This window comes from Pseudorca crassidens, chromosome 10 (genome assembly GCF_039906515.1).
Source record: "Pseudorca crassidens isolate mPseCra1 chromosome 10, mPseCra1.hap1, whole genome shotgun sequence".
NCBI classification, from domain to species: Eukaryota; Metazoa; Chordata; class Mammalia; order Artiodactyla; family Delphinidae; genus Pseudorca; species Pseudorca crassidens.
Genome location: NC_090305.1, coordinates 87,879,832 through 87,899,355, shown reverse-complemented (window position 1 = coordinate 87,899,355; position 19,524 = coordinate 87,879,832). Strand labels below are relative to the sequence as shown.

The window sequence follows — 19,524 nt, the reverse complement described above, 5'->3', positions numbered from 1 at the left end:
GTGTTTGGGGTCTCGTGGGACCAACTACCAAAGACACACTCCCAGGCTCTCCCTGGCATGAGCTGTGCTGTCGGGGAGTGAGTGTGTGGACCGCTGCCCTAGACGGTGGGGGTTGAGGAAAGACTTCTGGGACAGGTGACATCTAAGGTGAAACCTAAAAGATGAATAGGAAGAAGTGGAAAGAAGCGAGTTTCGTGACTCTTTTCTCGGGTTAAGAGTAGGTGCGTGTGTCTGTGTCTTTGAGGAAGGGAACTGGGGAAGTGTGTGAAGATGATCAGAGTGGAGGGGAGAAAGGAATGGCCAACAGCGGCTGAAGTAAGCTTTTCGTTTGTCATAATTTTACTTAGAAGCTTTTAATTTTATTAAGGCTGGCCCCTGCTTGGAAAAATTTACCAGAACAGAGCTGTACATTCTAGCAATGGGGGACATACAGTGGGCAAAGGCGGGCTTGACATACGTACAGAATGGCCCAAGTGTATTGTACGTTGGCGATTTAAAAGATTCGTCTCTTTTCCGTGTTCAGAGAAGCACAAGCGAAAAATCAGGCGATCGTAAACTGTCCTCATGAGAATGATATTCTTTTGTTCCACAGTCGGTACCAGTTCATGTTCTCAAGGTAAACACCAAAATGGATTGCTTGGGGGTGAATGCTTGTCCTTGAGGGAGGCCTCACTCAGAGGATAAAATAATAACAACCAGCACCAAGAAGCATGTCTGCAGTAATACTTTATTAAGTTGTTAAGGATTTTTGAAAAAGACTTTTTCACTATCATAAGGTCAGGAAAATACCGTAGGTCATATTCTATAATCCTGAGAACGTAAGAGGTAGGCTTTGCTTTAGGGTACTCCTCCTACCCACCGGAGAACAGCTCCCAGCGCTGGAGAAACCACATCCCTTCAGATTTGGTGGGCAAGTAATTACAGCGTAGGTACTATCTCCTTTATGGACATGTTGTAAAACACAAGAACTTGGCTATTTGAGGCGAAAGGCAGTATTAGATTTTCCTTTGCACGCATTCTCGTTTCCTCCAACCGTAGCAGTTAGGACTGTTTGGAAATCGTTTTTAGCTACTAATAAAAACAGAGAGAGAGAGGGAGAGAGAGAGAGAGTGTCCGTCCGTGTGTTCCCTCGCCCCATGCCCCCCGCTCCGCAAATGGGGGGTCTCTCAACGAAGTGGCTGATTTTGTGGGCTGCTCGCTGCAGCCTGGCTGTTGAGTTGGGGGAATAATTTGATGCCGTCGTAAAGAGAGATTCGCAAGCACCACACACACACAGGGGATGTTTCTATACTGTTTCTCGCGAAGTCCCCCACCCTGAGGTTCATCCTGACGACCACCTTCTCGGTCACTGCCCTGCGCCAGGGCCCAGATCTAAGGCAGTAGCAGGACCAGGCAGAGAGAGCTCTCCCCAGGGCCACCCCCCAACCCCCTGCCACGATCTGGTAACATCTTTCCCGTCCCTCCAGCCTCAGAAAAGGCCACCTCTGAACGCGAGGGATTCGTGTCTAGGATTCACCTGCTCAGGCCAGTCGAACCAACAGCAGAAAAGCGAGTGAGCCCCAAAGTCCATACTGAGCGGCTGGGTCCCTCGGTGTCTGGGTTTCAGGTTGGCCTTTTGTTCTCAGCATCTGTTCTGAAGCGAGGCAAGAGCACAAACAAAAATCCAGATGAGTCCTTATGGGAATGCTTACAACAAGTCTGTTTCTGTCTGGGGTTTACCTCAGCCGTTTGTTGATTTTTAAAAAAATGGGAGTGACTCACCGTCTTTAAAAGAGAGAGAGGAGGTTACTGTTTAAAAACGAAAGATAAATCTTTCGAAAAGGGGCTCAGCAGAGTCCCGGGCAGCTGGGCTGGTTCCAGTTGTTCGGATGGGTAAGATTTCTAGGATAGTCACCCCTGGAACTGACCTGGGAGAAAAGCTGACGGTTGAGAGTGCATAGAAACTAAAAAAATAAAGCCCAACGGCAATCTTAAGTGACATAAGAATTTAAGCTTTTGGCCGGCGTTTCAAAGAGATTATCTTTGCCCAAATCATCACATGATGGAAACTTGCCATGTAGAAAATATCAGAGTTACTAACTTTTCTAAACATAGCAACTTCTTTTTAAATAGAAAATGAAGACAATCTGAAAAATAGGAAAAGAAACCCTCCCAGATTCCCCATCCCTTCCTGCTCCAGGCCCCGGAAGAAAAAAATTCTCTCTCCCAACCTGAGCTACAGTCAGAAACACGAAGCACACGTGCTTTCATTTCTAATTGATGATTCTATTATTAAGTTTTAATAGTTTACAGTTCAGGTGAATCTTGCAAGATTGCAGCACACCCCTCACCGTTCCCGGTTTGCTCTGCTGTTCTACGTCTGTAATTAATTTGTGTGTGTGTGGTGGGGGGCGTAGGGGGTCCAGTTTTTGCAGAGAGAGACCTTAATGAAAAGAGCAGGTCTGGTTTGAACGCAGAGCCTATCTTGAAACCTTCCCCCTGCCGCATCTTATCACTCCCTCGTGACCTTCCTCCCCAAAGATGGTCTCTCCTCGAGACCAGCATGTGATCATCCAGCCGGAGTTTAAAAGTTAAGAAACTTCGATCGCCGTTGACAAGGTTGACATTTCATTAACTTGTTGGTTCAGCCTTCAGATGATTCCGCGAGGCGAAGCACCCTGTGTTTGGAGTTTACCGCTTTTTGTTCTTTCTTCCCTCGCAGGCTACAGTCGTGTTTGATTTGGAATCGGGGCTCCTTTGGCAAATTAGCAATTAGAGCAATTCTGTGGGAATATGTATATATGTCATTAGTTTTCCTGCAAATTAATAGCAGGGGCAGAGGTCAGGCAGAAATTTTCCACTTGACTGCAGTTCCTCTGTGGAGACTTGGCACTTGGTTCTGGAATGGCCACAGCTGCTCTCAGCCACCCTCTTCCTCTAGGAACTGTCTTTTAATTAGTTTACCTCATAGCCATCATTACAAATATTACTGCCTCCCCTCCTCGAAATAAAATTACTGTTTCTACAAAATATTCCAGTGACATCTTGCACCACTGCACATTGATGGTGGGGTCAGTCGAATGCAGCATTTAATCATTAGATCACCTCCATCCGCGTCTCCTAATTAGAGTCCTTACAATACATTTTTATCTGGTAATTAGCCGAGATTGGCTACTTCCTCTGTGGCTTATTAGAGACGGCCCAGCAGTGGGTGTGAATCACGGTGTCATTTGTCAAGCCTGGTTAAAAAAAAAAAAAAAAAAAAAAACCCTCTCTGCTCTCTTCGGGCTTGGTGTTGATTTCCACTTGGTACCTGTGTTTCAGAGCCTCCAGAAAATTCAGCTGCATCTCTTTCTTCGTGGATCGTGCTAACCGGGAGGGATTTTCTTCCCGACTGTTGCTTCTTCAGTAGAAACAGTCCAAGTATTAAGGCTGCAAGAATGACATTCTTTGCATGTTTTATGACTTTGTACCCGTATCGTGGGGCTTGTCTGTTCTTGTAGGTGAGCTCCCAAGAGATGGGCCTGCACTTGCTGAATGTTTCCACGAGTCTGGGGTTTGGGCAATTAACTAGAACCCAGTGGGCCTGGTGATCTTCCTCACAGAACTGGAAAGGAGCGTGCATATTCCCTGAGGACGCTGTATTTATATTATAATTTTCATTACCTTTTAAAGAACGTCGTGGTGTTGAGGGTACTGTTCTTCCACCGAAGAGCCCAGAAGCAGAGTTAGTTCTCGGAATTGTTTTACGGTTGCTCTGCCTGTTTTCCTTTGATCAGTGTCTGCATTTGACGGTAAGCCCTTCGAGGGCAGCAGTTGTCTGTTCTGTTCCTTCTTCTGTCGTTTCAGTTCCCATTGCCGTATGTTTGCTGGGGAAGATTTATTGAATGTCAGTTGTAAGCAGGGATAAAAGCTAATCCCCAGGTCCCTTCCAAAAATGAGCGTGCAGAAAAATGAACCCGGATACTGTTGATGGTTCCCGTTGTCTGGGCGTAAGGAGACTGTTACACAGAGGGCCTAGAATCTCCAGTGTGTATGTGATTTTGAGTCCCGGTTGTGAATATGGGCACGTTATTTAATCTCCCGTGAGCCTGTGTTTGCTTATCTGTGAAACGTGAGTAACAACATCTCAAGTGTTCGTGATGGTATGAGAATTCAGCGAGACCAGGCGGTGGCCCGGGCTTCACAGCGTGGTCTTTACAAATGGTCCCCGTGACTTTCCCGAGCGCTTGGATCCTCTTAAGCCTAAGAGCATCTGCATTTTAAAGGCTGTATACTGATGAGCATTAGCCTTCCGTGCGCTGATTTCCTTGACCCGTTGCTGGGGCTGATGCTTAGACACGCTGTTCCTGTACTTGGTCAGTGATGAAGGCCCAAGGCAAAGAGGAGGTCAGCCCCAGCCTTCCCAGATCTGCTCCATCCCGCCGCGGCTGCTATGCCGGACCGTGAGCACTTAGTTTGCAAATGTGTGTCACGAAGTCAAGTTTCCAGCACTAATAGGAAAAGCAGCTCCCAGCGTCTGCCCAGCTTGCTGGGGGATTCATAAGGGTGGTACCATCTCCACAGCTTGCTCTTATCGGGCATGGGGGAGCGTGGGGTGTAGGGATTGGTGGTGGGCGGGGCGGGGCGGGGTGGGGTGCGGCGGTGGCGGCGGCGGTGGTCTGGTGTTGGCTGAGTCAGCATTTAAAGGGAGGGAGAAAAAGGAAAGCCCAACCAAAAGCTTGCAACCCAGCGTTCAGTTTCCAGTGCCATGTTTATGTTTTTCCATTAATACTTTCTCAACGATATTTGATCTTTCTCATTACTAGGGTATGAGTAAGGTTGAGTCTTCCCAACAAATTAGAACTCTCTTTTAATCTGTTCTTTGATTATGATCTCAGAGGAATCTCATTTTTAATACTTTCCACAAATAATGTCTTGGACTTAGGACTGTTGCAGTGGTGAACCAGACTTAATTTGTTAAGTGATTCACAATCTGGTTTGAGATAGTGATACCAAGTAAGGCTACTTTGCCAAACTTTCTTGGACTGGGGGCAGCTACGAGTTCCTCAGAGGGCAGTTCTGGGTAAACTGTAAGAACTCTGTTGAAAACAACCAAGTTCTTCAGTGTAGCCAGACTTAATATTTCAGTAGCAACGAGTTTTTGCAAAGGGGGACAGGCTCGTGTTTCCAGTTATTAATTAGAGAAACACTTCAAGGTGCAGGCGAAACAGATAGAAAGAAAGAAAAGAAGGAAGGAAGGACCGAAACAGGGCTTGTTGATTTTCCTCTGTGCTCCTGCAAATAACTAGCGTGTGTTTCCGGACTTGAAGCGCTGGATTATTCCATTTTGTTACTACACATTTGAAACTGGAAGGAAAAAAATTAAAATGTTTTACAGTTCCAGATCTCTCCTATGCCCTATTCTTTTTAAACAAATGATTCCAATCCCATACTGGATAGAGTTTAATGAAGGCGACAGAGAAAGCTTTCAAAGATTAGTCTCTGCCAACTAATGGAACTAAATGGATGTTCACTGGATCCGGTGCCACTCTTTTTAATACAAGTCACAGGCCAAACCTCTCAGCAGTCGTTCCCGTCCGTGAAGTTTCATCCTGGAGTTGAGTGAGCCCGTCCCAGTGTGGTGCAGCCAGTGGCTATATGTGGCTGTTTTAGTACAACTTTCCTTTTTATTAAAATTAGGTAAAAACAGTTTCTCGCTTGTACTAGCACATTCCAGAAAGTTCTAAGAGCTCAGGTTGATACCAGTGTATCCCAACTGGTGTTTCCTGAAACATCAGCGTTCGTGGGGCTACAAGGACTCCCTCTCCCGCTTCGAGATTTACAAGGCATACTAGGGTGCAAAGTCGTGCTTAAAGAAACGTCCTGACCCAGAATTTCTCAAACTCACCAGGCTAGGTAACCCCTTTTGGGTCTGTAAACGCTTGTTTAACTGTCTTTGGGAAGAAACCTGTCTCAGCAACAACAGGAAAGGAGAACATCGTAAGAGATATTATTTGATAAACTACATGGGGGAAAAAAATCTGAAAAGGAATATATGCGTATATAGAGAGAGAGAGATAGGTGTGTGTGTGTGTGTGTGTGTGTGTGTGTGTGTATCTGAATCACTTTGCTGTACACCTGAAACTAACACAACATTGTGTAAATCAACTACAATAAAAAAAATAAATTAGAAAAAAAAGAATCACAGGACAGGATGCTAGAAATTTTAGTAAGTAAATAAAGTGAATGGTTTTTACATGGGAACTCGCCTCCTGTTTCAGCTGATGATAAAAATCTACTGTGAGGCATAAAACTAGCCAGGCCTCCCCTGTATAATTCCTGCTGCATTGCAGATGCTTTCTTGGTTGCTCTGTTTTTTTCTGAAGGTCTTCTAAGAACTGTTCCTTTCCTCACAGCTGAATCTGGTATCAAGTGTCACACTCTCCAAGTCTGCATCAGAGGCTTCTCCACAGAGCTTACCTCATACTCCTACGACCCCCACTGCCCCCATCACTCCCGTCACCCAAGGCCCCTCCGTCATCACCACCACCAGCATGCACACGGTGGGACCCATCCGCAGGCGGTACTCAGACAAATACAACGTGCCCATCTCTTCAGGTAGATGCTCCATTTTTGCCGCGGGGAGAACGGTGATCGGCAATGCTTGTCGACCAGCCTCTTTGTAAAAAGTGATAATTAATAGGACAATGATTCTTATTTAGCAGATATTGCGCAGAACCAAGAATTTTATAAGAACGCAGAAGTTAGACCACCATTTACATATGCATCTTTAATTAGGCAGGTAAGTAAATAACGCGGTATGAGAAATTATATCGGAAGGTATAGGTGTACATGGATGTATTATATTGACGCAGTAGATTTAAAACCGTTTAGTATGCAAGCATGCTAAAACCTGTTCTATAAGGTTTTTTAAATCTGCAATATATAACATAATTGCTTTTGATTAAGTATTACAATACGATGTGATTATTAGGAAATTCATTTCACACAACAGTGAAAATGAGCCTGTTTAAAGATGGCAAGTCAATTATCACAAGCTACAGTAATCTCTGATCCCTAGAATTAATCTGAGCTCTAAATAATTACTGAGCTTTAATCAGCTAGTGAAATGTTTTGCATTTCTCTTTGATTCTGCTTTATGAATGACTAATAAATTAATATTTCTGTACGGAAACAAATAAAAACTCCAAACAATTAGATAATTCCATTTTGCATTTTGCTATTGAACTGGTAAATACAGCCATTAATCTTAGAGCATTTCGTGAAACCTTCCTTAGGATTTAGCTCAGCGTCACGATTATTTTATGTTTTCAAGAAACCGTACAATGGCGGTTCTGTTGATTTGGTCATACATTATCTTTCTCTGTTGCCTTTGCTTCACAGGCCATTCTCGAATCTCCAGAGAAGCAGCTAACACTAAATGAAATCTATAACTGGTTCACACGAATGTTTGCTTACTTCCGGCGTAACGCTGCCACATGGAAGGTAAGCTTTCTTGCAGGCCTGTTGAGTCTTGGGTCTTGGCATTTATAGGAGAGAGTTTGTTGTCGGTAAGATGCAGGTGTTGTAAGTTACGAACATATTGTTTGGCTACATTCAAAGAGTCTAATTTGTAGGCATACTGGATTGAGAAAATAATTCCACTGGGGTTAAAATGCTGGGATGGAAGAGTCCCATTATGTTGGCATAACGAGTAAAATCATCTCTCTCTGGTTGGAATGTGTAGGAAGTTGTCTCGTGTACACAGACCTCATGGTTTTCCGTCTTTAGCCACCACCAGTATTTGCAGAGAATGCGTAGATAACTTTTGTGTTTTTTTTTTTTAACCATCAGGAACCTGGAGAAATGATCAGATACACTTGATCAGATACACTTAACTTTCATTGGTTGGATATAAGCTCCTTAACCTATGCACTCCAAGTACTAGCAAGGTATATTGGAGTTATTACAGGAGAACCCAATATATGTATTATTAAGGGTTTGTTTGTTTGTTTGTTTAAGTCGAGAGACTGTCCATCGGATATTCATAGGCACTCTGGGGAAGAAAAGCAAATTCTGAAATATGTGACTTGACTGTAATAGCATTTGCTGTAAAACGGGTCAGATTCCATAGCTCCACCTGGGATGCCCCCAGCAAGGCTTGGGGGTCACGTGACATACCTCAATCCCAGTGCAGCAGTTGGTTCGTGGGTTCTGTTAGTAGTGATTCCATTGTATTCGGTTTAAGCCCTCACCAGTCTTTGGATTTTCGCACTTTAAATTTCTCGGTTTTTAATAGTTTTGCTTTAGAAAAAGGGGCAGCAGATACAATCTGAGAGTCATATATTTTTTTTCGCACCTTTACTACTATCTAGAATTCTTGTAATCCCTAAATTCCAAAAAATTTAGAAATATTTAAAATGCAAATATTTTTGGATATTTTACACGTTATTATTAGAAATAGGATAGGAATTTATTATAGGATGCAAGGAAAACATGCTTTGCTGGACATACAGGTCTTCCTTGCTCCGTTCGTAATTTATATGGGAGAAAAACAACAGCAGAAACAGAAAACGCTGTTTCCTCTACTACATTCTTCATCAAATAGCGTTTTGAAAGAATATAACCAAAGAATTAATTCATCAACCTTACGGAGCTGTGAATCATCTCTGATGGCCCAAAGTAGCTTTTTTATTTCCATTAAGACACGTGGGCCCCGAAGGAACCTAGGTTCAAAAACCTTCCCTTCTCTTCCTCAGCCTGCCTTGAGATGTAAAATAGAAAACAGTCCTCAGCTGTGAATGCTTTTCAGAATTTCGGAAGTATAAGCATGAAGCAGACATTTTCTTCAGATTGCCTTTTATAAATAGCGAACGATCAAGTTTTAAAATAATTACCCGTTATGAATGTGATATTTAAGCTCAGATCTTCAGATTTAACTTTTTCATTTTCAGAAACTGCAGGGAAAAGTGCCCTTCATATAAACAGTCCTAAATGAAGTATTTAATGACTCATAAATACGTATAATTTTCTCCATGTGTCCTTATTTGTACTGTCATCTTAGACAGAAGATAAAATGCCCAGTTAAAGTCATGAGTGGAAAGAGTTCACTCAGCTTTTGTGGGAAACTCTCCATTTCCAGTTACTTTTGCTTGGATGCACAGTCTTCGAAAACAAAACTTAAGTTTTGACTTCACAGTTTTATTTACATGGCTATATAGTTCAGACAGGTCTACAGCAGTCCTGTTTTTCAGACATGGCTTTACAATGTACACTTCTGTACATTTTGATACTTACTGGAAAACTTAGACAGTGATTAGGATGAGATGTTGATTTCTTTTCCCAGTAAGGTGTCTGATAGGTACACATGCTCTGTCTGGACTTTTTTTCTTTCTTTCTTTCTTTTTCAGGAAATTTGGGTTTATTTATTTCAGCCTCCTCAGTGTCATGGTAGGAGATAAACAGTAGACCCTTAGCATCCTTTATCCTCTGCCTTTGTGCAGTATTACAAAAGAAAGTGCCCACTTCAAGACCAGACTACAGTTTATACGCCAGGAAATTTGCCCTACTAGCTGTAGTTATAACATGCCCAGCATTCTCCAGAGATGTTTGTTGTAGACCTATCAAACCTGTTTGAATCAGGGGTGTCCTTTCGTAGTCAGCTGGAAGTCTGAACCCACCCCAGTTATGCTGACATTCCTCAAAAATTCCTTGAGCGTTTGTCCTGTGGCTTCTCCTTGTGAGCAGTTCGTCATGCCACGTGATAACACTTCTCTCGTCTTCCGTATCAGACAAGAAACATCACCATTCTCTAGCATGACTCCTCACAGAGTCGCTAATGGCGATCATCCAAAAACAGAAACACCTCTCAAAGTAGAGATCAAGATTTTCCACTTGAGGGCCTCCCTGGTGGCGCAGTGGTTGAGAGTCTCCCTGCCGATGCAGGGGACACGGGTTCGTGCCCCGGTCCGGGAAGATCCCACATGCCGCGGAGCGGCTCGGCCCGTGAGCCGTGGCCGCTGAGCCTGCGCGTCCGGAGCCTGTGCTCCGCGACGGGAGAGGCCACGGCAGTGAGAGGCCCGTGTACCGCAAAAAAAAAAAAAAAAAAAGATTTGCCACTTGGAAGGATGAAGTATATCACAGGTTAAGGGGAGGAATACAGACTGTGTGAGCAATAGCAGCAGATGGATTGAGGGACTTACAAGGCATGTGAGGTGTGGTGTAAGTATCCACTTCTCCAGCCCCTGTTGTCACCTACTCATTCCCTATAAGAAGAAAGTTGGGAGTAAATGATATGGGTCTCTTTGAAATAGCCTCGTGTCCAGGTTTGAGTGTCAGTCAATCACGTTCACCCAGGAGAACTCAAAAAGAGATGAAGCCATGCTTGTTAACTGTACCTAGTGTAAGTAAGGGGTGCGGATTATTCCTGAAACTCAGGAAGGATGAGATGTCAAAAACTCTTCACCCTGCAGTCGAGATGCTCCTTTGGCAGATTACACATGTCAAGGGTCTCAGCTTAGGAGTGACGGGAAATGACTTTGAACCCTAAGAAAGAAACGTGTCTATGGAAAGAAACCATCAACTTAGAGTATCCTCATTTTGCCATTGAGAGTTCTACTCATGGGTTCCTTTGGCATTTTCTCAGTTAATTAAAAGCACTTGCCCATAGTAAGGGCCAACATTTATATAATTGGGAAGGTTAAGACCTAGCTTGATAATGGATACTGACCCACTGCAGGGTCATGTCACTCACTGCCGCACCCGCCCCCGCCCCGGTCCTATCAGCTACAGGAGGTGATACTCTCGATGGTAGAAATCCAATGTCAATTTCTTCATAACAGACCTGAGCAAATGTGTCGAAGGTGTTAAAGCCAACACTTTGACGAATTAAAAAGAAGCAGAACGTATTTAACAGTAGGAATTATCATCTTTCATGGTTTAAAAAAATTAAAATAAATTACCCCTTTTGTCTGAGAGACAAGTGGGTTTAAAAGGGACGGTTTTATGCTTTACCTGTTTCCTGATTTTGAAGTCGTATTAACGTTACTTTTATATTTTGGCCGTGAAACCTATTTGGGGGCTAATAGGCATATTAAAAAAAATCTTTCCTCTGTTTAACTGTTCACCAGAGACTAGACTAAAATGCCAAAGCACAATTAAGTCATCATTTGGGGTTTTGATTTTGGAAGAGGCCCCCCCCCCCTTCACCACAGGAGGGTCATCCATGGGGGTGGGAGCTACAGTTCTCGGGGACGGTTTTACAACTGTGGACTGTTAGGCTGAATGTACTGCTGTTTTTGGAGTCTTTTCTTATAGAAAATGTAAATGTTCTCTCTTTTATACTTGCTGCAGAATGCAGTGCGTCATAATCTTAGTCTTCACAAGTGTTTTGTGCGAGTAGAAAACGTTAAAGGGGCAGTATGGACAGTGGATGAAGTAGAGTTCCAAAAACGAAGGCCACAAAAGATCAGTGGGTACGTCCACCATGTTTGAACTTCTTAGCCTAGCTTGGATTGCGCTAACAAGTGTTAACTAGAGGCTTTTGGCTGCTAGATGGTGTTAGACCAAAGAACTGGTTTCACGTTGTCTCAGTTAAGGGAAGCAAAAAAGCATTTCATCCCTCCTGTTTTGTATACCCACCAGTCCCCCTGCCCTGCTTGCTGGTCTTTGTTGCATCACATGCTAGTAGCTTTTAGGTGGCAATGCATATTAACCCTCACAAACCATTGGCTTATGCTTATTGCATTTTATTTTCTTTCTCCTGTTCCCCTGTATTGGATGTCTGTTCTGCCCCCAACCCCGCCTCCTTTTGTTGCCACTTCATCTCCTTTGCTGCTGCTCCTATCCCAGGGTGCCATTCGCACCAACCTCTCACTGCATAAGTGCTTTATCAGAGTAGAGGATGAGTTTGGGTCCTTTTGGACAGTTGATGATGAAGAGTTTAAACGTGGCCGCCATATTCAACGAGGCCGTCCTCGCAAATACTGCCCCGATGAAAACTTTGACGAGCTTGTCGCACAGTAAGAGCCTTTACTTGCTTTTGTTTTTTGTTTCTGCTGTTGCTTTGGCTTTGCATGGTTGACTCATCCCATGATAGTTTTGCATTTCACCACGTAGCAGTGCCACGGCTTTCTGCAATGGAACTAAATCGTGTGATTTGTACATGTATTTCTCTCGTTTCTCTTTGGAACACCAGTGCCTTGAATAATGCTTTTTTGACGTCTTTAATGCAAATATCGGTTGGCTTTTGATTCAGCAGCTTTACGGGGACCCTATAACCCAGTGCTTTTGTGTGACCCCCCCTGATTCCTCCAAGTGAAGAGGAAACTTCCTTCTTTAGAGTTAAAATGTGTATTTACTGGGATACATTTCTTCTTCTTGGCTCACTCAGTATAACGATATAAATATAGTGAAATGAATGCCAAAAGGGCCCCAAGCATGGGAAAGAAATGGAGACCCGTGCCTCTCCTTCCTTTAGGGACCATTGGGAAACGTACATAATTTCCCGCCCCCCCCCCCCCCGCCCACGGAAGCCACCCCTTTCTTTCCCTCAGTAGCCTCCTGTATGATTTTTTTTTTTTTTCAAGTATTTGTATCCCTCCTGGCTACAGCTGTCCTTAAAACAACATCTATCTTGTCTTCATTTGGTCGGTAATGGACACAGCATCAAATTATTCTCGTACCCTCCCAAATTGCGGCTGTGCCCGAAGGACTGGAACCCCAGCCTCGGCTGCCTGACCCTCCCCTGGAGTAGCCTTCTCTCCATCTTCTTCTTTTGGCAATAAATGAGCCTTGAAGATCTTTTCTTCGGAGCTACCCTGCCGTTCCTCTAGCATTCATTCTAGAATTCAAATCCTGGAGAAGCTTAAGAGGCAAGATTCCTCCCGCTGGCTCCCAGGAAACCCTGCCAGTCCGCTCGCTGACTTCCCCAGCCCGAGGCCCTAGAGCATCTGCCTTCCTGCTGGAGTCCGGGCGGGTTACTACGTCCGTGGAGGGAGTGCCCGAGGCGATGATTACTTAATCCAAAATTTTACCCCCAGTTTGCCTGAACGGGCAAACTCTCTCCCACCCCGGGGCGGGGAGGTTCACACAGAGCAGCCCCCCACAAAGCCAGCGCGGGGGGGGGGGGGGCGAAACCCACCTTTTCTTTGGTCTTCTGGCTGGGGGACATTTCTGATTGATTTGGAAAGATAGCGGCAAGCTTAAGACGAGACTTTTAAGACCAGACTTCGCGAAAAACACTCGGGGGGTTGATTGCGTTTAACTTTGAGTTTTTATCTTTCTCTTATGCAGTAACCCTTCCCTTATTAAAAACATGCAGACCAGCCACGCCTACTGTACACCTCTCAATGCAGCTTTACAGGTAAGATGAACGGCCGTCCGGACTGTGCCGCGGAGGCACATGGCTCCCGCACTCATTTCAAAATATATTAGCCTCGCTCTAATTAGATATTAAATTTTAATTCCGTTAAACTTTTTTCTTAAGTGCACAAAGCATCGTACTCCCTGGAGGCAGGCACGTCGGGCTGCTTCAGCATTAGCAAGATGCTTAGCATTTTGAATATTGTGGCAAAAAAATTAAAAGTTCACTTATTAATATTTATCAGCAGTATCATAATTTCCATCCTCTTATTTCAGAATTTCACTTGAGGCAAAAATACCACAAGTGTAATTACTCTAGCACAGCTATTAATGTGCTGGGTGATAGGCCACTGTGTCACATGACCTTCTATTGTTCACGGGTTTAAAGAGAAAGCGGAGCTTTTTTTTTTTCTTCTTCTTCTGCTCCGTTTTCTTTTCAAGTCCAGTTTGGCCTCTTTTCACTGGGGAGAGCGGGGCGGGTGGGGTTCGGGTCGCTTGGTAAAAGTAAACTGTTTTTGTTCAAGCGATAGAGGTGTTGAAGGAGAGACTCTTTAGGTTTCCAGCGGATTGCTCAAGGTTACGTAATAAGCTCGCAGAACGTTTGTTTCCTACTGACAAACCAGGCCCTCCTTACGTAACCGGCGTTGCCAGGGGACGAAGCCACGGGGATTGAGCAGGAGGGAGGTTACCACCCAAACGTGAGTTACCGGGGCAGCCCTGGCACCCATCAAGCCTTTGAATTATCGCATATTGCTCCGTTACCCAACAGTAAAGTCATCTCTCAGGTCGAAGAGAAGACTGTAGTACACTTCCTTAAGGTTTACCTGGGTACCCCCCTCCAGAGTTCGTAGGTAGGCAGGGTCCTTTGGCCCGTCCGTGGTCCTGTTATGTTTTGACCCACCTGGATTGTCCTAGACCGCAGTCCAGAGGGATCTCGGTAACTTAAATGACAACAGTCTACACAGATAGAGCTGACGTTATGTGATCCTAGCCCGTGACAGACCTTTGCAGCATGCGTTCTCGATACTTAAACATGACGACGTCATGGGCTCCTGCGAAGGGCTGTAACGCACAAACAGATACTAAAATTTTGTGAGGGAAGGGCGCAAATGAGAGAAGTGTAAAAAAGGCTCCTCAAGGGACGCTAATGATGCAAACTCGGTGGAGACGCTCAGCGTTGAGGGGAACAGAGTGCAGGGAAGAGGCGATCGGGAGGGGAGCTCTGGCTATTCCTGTTTAACAGCGGTTTGCTGAGCACCTCCCCTGCGCCCTGGAGAACCGTTTTCCCAGTTCGGTCAGCAGGAGCTCAAGGCTCCGGAGGATGGATGATACGCCTCTTACGCAGTTTCAGTTCAGAGGCAAATTCACTGACCTTAGCTTTCGCGCGCACGCGCGTGCGTGTGTGTTTAGCCTGAACCAAATTTAAGAGGAGGAACTGCTTTCTGACAGTTTCTTTTAATTACTTGCAGTTCACACCGTAACTAACTTTCGAAAAGCAAATGAAAAGCACGCTTAGATGCTGCCACTGTAAATACCGTTCACTAGTAACTATTTTCCCTGGAGTGTTGTAAAGTATGAATTTAAAGGCCGCTCTACCTGGAATCGTATTAAGATCACAGGCACATTTTACATTCATGAGGCGGCAAGGGCAAAAAAAACCAACGACGACGACACAACAACCCACCAGCAACGGTGATCCTCCGTCCTCTGGATTCTCTTGACTCTGTGACTAATGTCAGTTAGGAGGCTTTATCATTACAGAACTGTTCTCACCTCTAAAACATTTGCTCCTGCCCTCCTCTGCACCCTTTCTTATTTTCAGCCATAGCCCCAAACTCTGCTGCCGTTTTCCAAGAACACTTGGTGTCCATCCTGCAGTGAGGTGAATACATGCATCTCAAGTCATGATTTGAGGAATGGATCTTTTTCCTCTCCTCTAGGAGTCTGGGTCCCGGGTCAGTAGACAGTCCCCTAGGACAACTTTCTGCTGTGCAAATTAAATAAAGAGTCTACCAGCAGGCCTTCCCTTCCCGCCCACTTGCATTTTTCAAGGCAAGTAAAAATAATAGTGGAACAACATCTTCAAAAGATTACTAGAGCAACATAACGCGTGATATACAATATATAAAATAGGACAGCCGAATCCACTACAGAAATAAAACATTGGACTCGGGACAGATTGCAGTATGCTCTGAAAAAGTGAAGTAACTAAGGGTAACCGTAAAGCTTCGTATTTATAGACTGCCTTTCCCCCGGGCGTCTCAGAGCGGTTAACAAACATTCCAAGAGGGACAGGACTTAGGGACTTCTGCACCTTGACTTAAGGACCTTTGTTCTTTTTTGTCTTTCTTTTTTTTTTGGCAGAGGGCCCAGTGTGATATGAAACCACATACTGTGGGCATAGGACCACTTATAAAATTAGGTCCATTATAAAAATTGTAAGCCTCCCCCCACCCCTGGCCCCCTCTCCTAAATAGACATCAACGACCAAAAAAGAAAGAACCACTAGGTTAGACCGAAGCCGTTGGTGAACATTTTTCGAAGCTCGGGTGGGTTGCTTTGCTCCGTCGCTCAGAGAATGTCCGAGAGGCTCTATCGTGAAGGAGCCACCAGGTTTCTCTACGCAGCCCACTTGATCGTTTTTTTTTTTAAAGGCGACCAGGCTGGTTTTTTTCATTTACGTCTTTTTTGTCTGAGAATCAAGGGATCAGTGTAAAATGCTTACCTTGGGATGCCTTTCACCACTGTCAGTCAGCCCAGGTTTTATGATCCAGTCCCCATCGGAAATAGCTTTGCCCTAGAACGCCTGAAGAGCCACGGAGAACGCGTCATCCCCAAAAGGTTGCCCTGTACGTGACCAGCTCGTCCCAAAGACTACATCCTTAGAAACATTTCCCTTTTGTTTTTACTTCTCAATCTTTGACTGACTTGAGAAGCTGCGAAAAAATACCAGGCTAGAGAGGGGCCCCACTTTCGCCACATTCTGACTGCAGCAGTGAAATGGCTTTGTGGTATTTCCAGGAAAAAGAGACTCACATGATGGTCCCAGCAGAACTTCCATGTCGGGGAGAGGCAGGACCACTGTGTTGTCTCAAACAAAGACAGTCAAGATGCTTGTCCAGCTGCACCTTGGGGCGGGGGTAAAAAAACGGGGCAGCGGGTCTGTCTTTTCGCTCTGCCAAAAAAGAAAAAAGTGCTTTATTGCAGTCACAAGAGATCTGTTGAAAAAAGTACTTGGTGCAAATTATTTGACAAACTGTAGGAGAGTGAGGAATGTTCAGATGTGCTGTTCATCAAAATGAGTTCACCACATTTGGAAATGAAAACAGGATTTTTTTTTTCCATTATTTTTTAAAAGAAGGCAGTTGTTATATAAATTCAGAAGTGGCGGGAAGGGAAGGGAAAGCTGTGGGCTTTCGGAGGGCCTGCCTTTGAGGTAGTCCCTTAGCCAGGGCTGCGGTAGGTGTGGATGGGGCATCCATCGCAGGGCTTGGATGGCTAAGGCGTTTCTGGCTTTGGAGTTTGTACAGCGAGCGAGACTGCGATTGTCTCAATAGGCGGATTCTCTGCAGCCCAGCTTTGTACGCGTCCTCTCTTGGTTTTTGGCTCTTACTGTCTCACCAGAGCCAGGATTTCTAGACTAGTTTGGACTCGTGTATGACTGGCCAGTTGGAGTCACCACGCCAGATTGTCTTGTGATTGCACTTTTTTCCTCATTAGGATGGAAAGGCAGGCATAGTGTAGTCTGCAAGAGGGCCGTTTTGATAAATCTGGGTCTAATTACAGCCGCCAGTTCTTGAACGTCTGTCCTCTTCTAATAAAATGAAGAGTCACTGGGTCAGGATCATGACCCAAATGCAACACTATGGCTACTTCAGCCCAGCGATAAGTATGTCTGACTATTGTCCGCATCTCAGGACTGGGGTGGTCGTTCTGTTCAAGCGCAGTAGGATAAAACAATGAGCAGTATCCCACCAGGGGGTCGAGGAGTTCTTTCTTTTCCCCGCCACTTCCACACTGTCGCTGACACTCAGGGAGGGACTTCGTCACCTTCAGTGAGGATGTGCTTACATACCCAGAGGAAATACGCTTTACAGCTGCCTTCTGCCAGACATTCCTTTCTTCTTCAGTCCTCCAATTCCAGGCGATTGGTCAGAGCCTGAAAGATTACCTAGTTACCGTTCAGCCAGTTATCTGAAAACTACACTAAAAAGCTTCAAAAATAATTCATTCCAATGGAAATGGTGGGGGCGGGGAGATAAAAACGGATTCCACTTCTATAATCTCTTCCTTTTCTGTAGTCTCTAAGACAAATGGTTATGGAAGTGCTCCTAAGTTTGGGCTCTGTGGCCCGAGTAATCTGCTCAGATCTTTAATAACCTCCAATACTGGAGTCATCGAAGTGGATAAAGAAATGAAAATTCCATCATATGTCCCTGTGATCTAGGACTATTCCGTTCCTCTTGAAAAAAGGCATCAGACAGAAACCTCGTTACTGGTAGATAGCCTTGTCTAAACCCAGATGCCTCTACCCAGCAGGGCTGACTGGAGCCCTCCCTCCCCACGGGCGCTTTGGTCCCTCCAGCTAGCTCTCTGAGACCCAGCCTGGGCCGTGTGTCAGCAGCCTGACTTGTAAAGCACAAATCCTTCTACACCGATTAGAAACTTGTCTTTTCCAACCCGTGCCAGAATGCCGTGAAACCGAAGATCATTGAATCCACCCATAACTGATAGCTTCCCCGCCTGTGTACACCCTTGTCTTCATAACTCTTCTCTCGATTGATGGCAGGCTTCGATGGCTGAGAACAGTATACCTCTATACACTACCGCTTCCATGGGAAACCCCACTCTGGGCAACCTAGCCAGCGCCATACGGGAAGAGCTGAACGGGGCGATGGAGCACACCAACAGCAACGAGAGCGACAGCAGCCCGGGCAGATCCCCTATGCAAGCCGTGTGAGTACCCGCCACCCCGGAACGCCTTTGCCGTCACGTCCCGGTCCCCCTGTTCTAGGTGCACACCGGCCCCTTCTCCTCTGGCGGCTTTTGACACCTTTTCTGTAACTTCTGATTTCCTAGAACCCAGATAGAAGTGGGTGCGTCCAGAAACCCTTAGCTCGGTTCGCACCTAGGAGGACCGTTTACTGACGTTCCCATTACAGCAGTAGGCTTCACGCGGCCCCACGAGTGCCCAAGGCCATAAAATGGGTGACACCTGTGCTCTTGGCCTTCGCTTGCCCGGCTCAGGCCATTCTCGCAGCCACATTACCTTTTCCTCCTATAGCAGTAGAACGCATCCCGGTGGCAGAGTTCTTCGCTGTCTGTTCACCGTGTGGGCGGGCTGAAGCCAGCAGGGAGGCAAAGGATGCTCGTTTACTTGGTTACGTGGTACGCGGAAGCGTGGACGCCATGCCGAAGCGTCATTACCAAGCACTGACGATGGCACGAACGAAAGGTGGCATGGTTCATAGATTGCTCTTAAAATATTAAAAGGAAAATTAACAGGAGGATTATAGCAGCAGACGGCAGTGTAATGAGCACGCCCAGAAGCGTACGGAGTGAGGCACGAGGGCTATCCCAGGCTGCATGTGCGTGGCGCCAGGACCAGGCGCACCACGGGCAGGGCCGTGCGTGCTGCCCCTTTTGGCTGGGTGATGGGAGGCAGGCGGGGTGACAGTAACGACTCCCCGTATCCCAGGAAAAGTTTTAAACGAGCAAAGAGAGCACATTTCCCCAGAGAGGATTGGCGGGGGATGCTGTCGAATGACAGCCTCTGGCTTAGAGCGAGTCTCCGCGAAACCCGCTGCCCGCTTTAAAGGGATAAACCTATTCAGTGTTGACCGTGCTGTCAGCTCCCAGAAACGAACCCCTTGTCTACACAGTGTCTCTGAATTCCTGACCAACGTCTTATTTTAAGAGCATTTGAGTGATGAGAATGGAAAATATGACCTGTGGCAGTTAGCAAGAGCATGAACTGGCACCTACCAACAAAGGCAAAACGCTGTCTGCCAGCATGGGTAGCTTGGTGGGTTTGGAGGAATCTGAAATTTGATTCTTTAGCATTTGAATTGCATGCCCAGAGTGCTTTGAAAAGGACCTTTAAAGATGAAAATAATCGTTTTAAATTTATATCAACAGTCGTCTCTTAGCATTTACTCCACAGCATTTTAAGAATGTGTTTGTTTGTGTTTCTCTCTCACG

The 19,524-nt window shown here is 45.4% G+C and overlaps 1 protein-coding gene and 1 long non-coding RNA gene across 21 annotated transcripts in view; one reads left to right on the top strand and one right to left on the bottom strand.

Moving 5' to 3' along the window:
• FOXP1 (forkhead box P1) overlaps positions 1-19,524 on the top strand; it is a 596,348-nt gene that overhangs the window by 567,982 nt on the left and 8,842 nt on the right. For 19 of the 20 annotated variants that reach the window (XM_067755193.1, XM_067755190.1, XM_067755188.1 and 16 more), the window contains 6 exons: positions 6,378-6,579; positions 6,684-6,763; positions 7,366-7,467; positions 11,314-11,435; positions 13,255-13,324; positions 18,113-18,279. In XM_067755193.1, coding sequence (XP_067611294.1) covers positions 6,378-6,579; positions 6,684-6,763; positions 7,366-7,467; positions 11,314-11,435; positions 13,255-13,324; positions 18,113-18,279 — 743 coding nt within the window. The remainder of the gene's footprint in view (positions 1-6,377; positions 6,580-6,683; positions 6,764-7,365; positions 7,468-11,313; positions 11,436-13,254; positions 13,325-18,112; positions 18,280-19,524) is intronic. The other variant, XM_067755201.1, reaches the window with a different exon arrangement.
• LOC137232656 (uncharacterized) lies at positions 573-19,498 on the bottom strand. Its single transcript, XR_010947122.1, has 6 exons — positions 18,593-19,498; positions 17,399-17,482; positions 16,360-16,498; positions 15,097-15,195; positions 1,517-1,633; positions 573-1,071 (listed from the first exon to the last, which is right to left on the bottom strand). It is a non-coding gene; the product is annotated as an uncharacterized lncRNA (long non-coding RNA).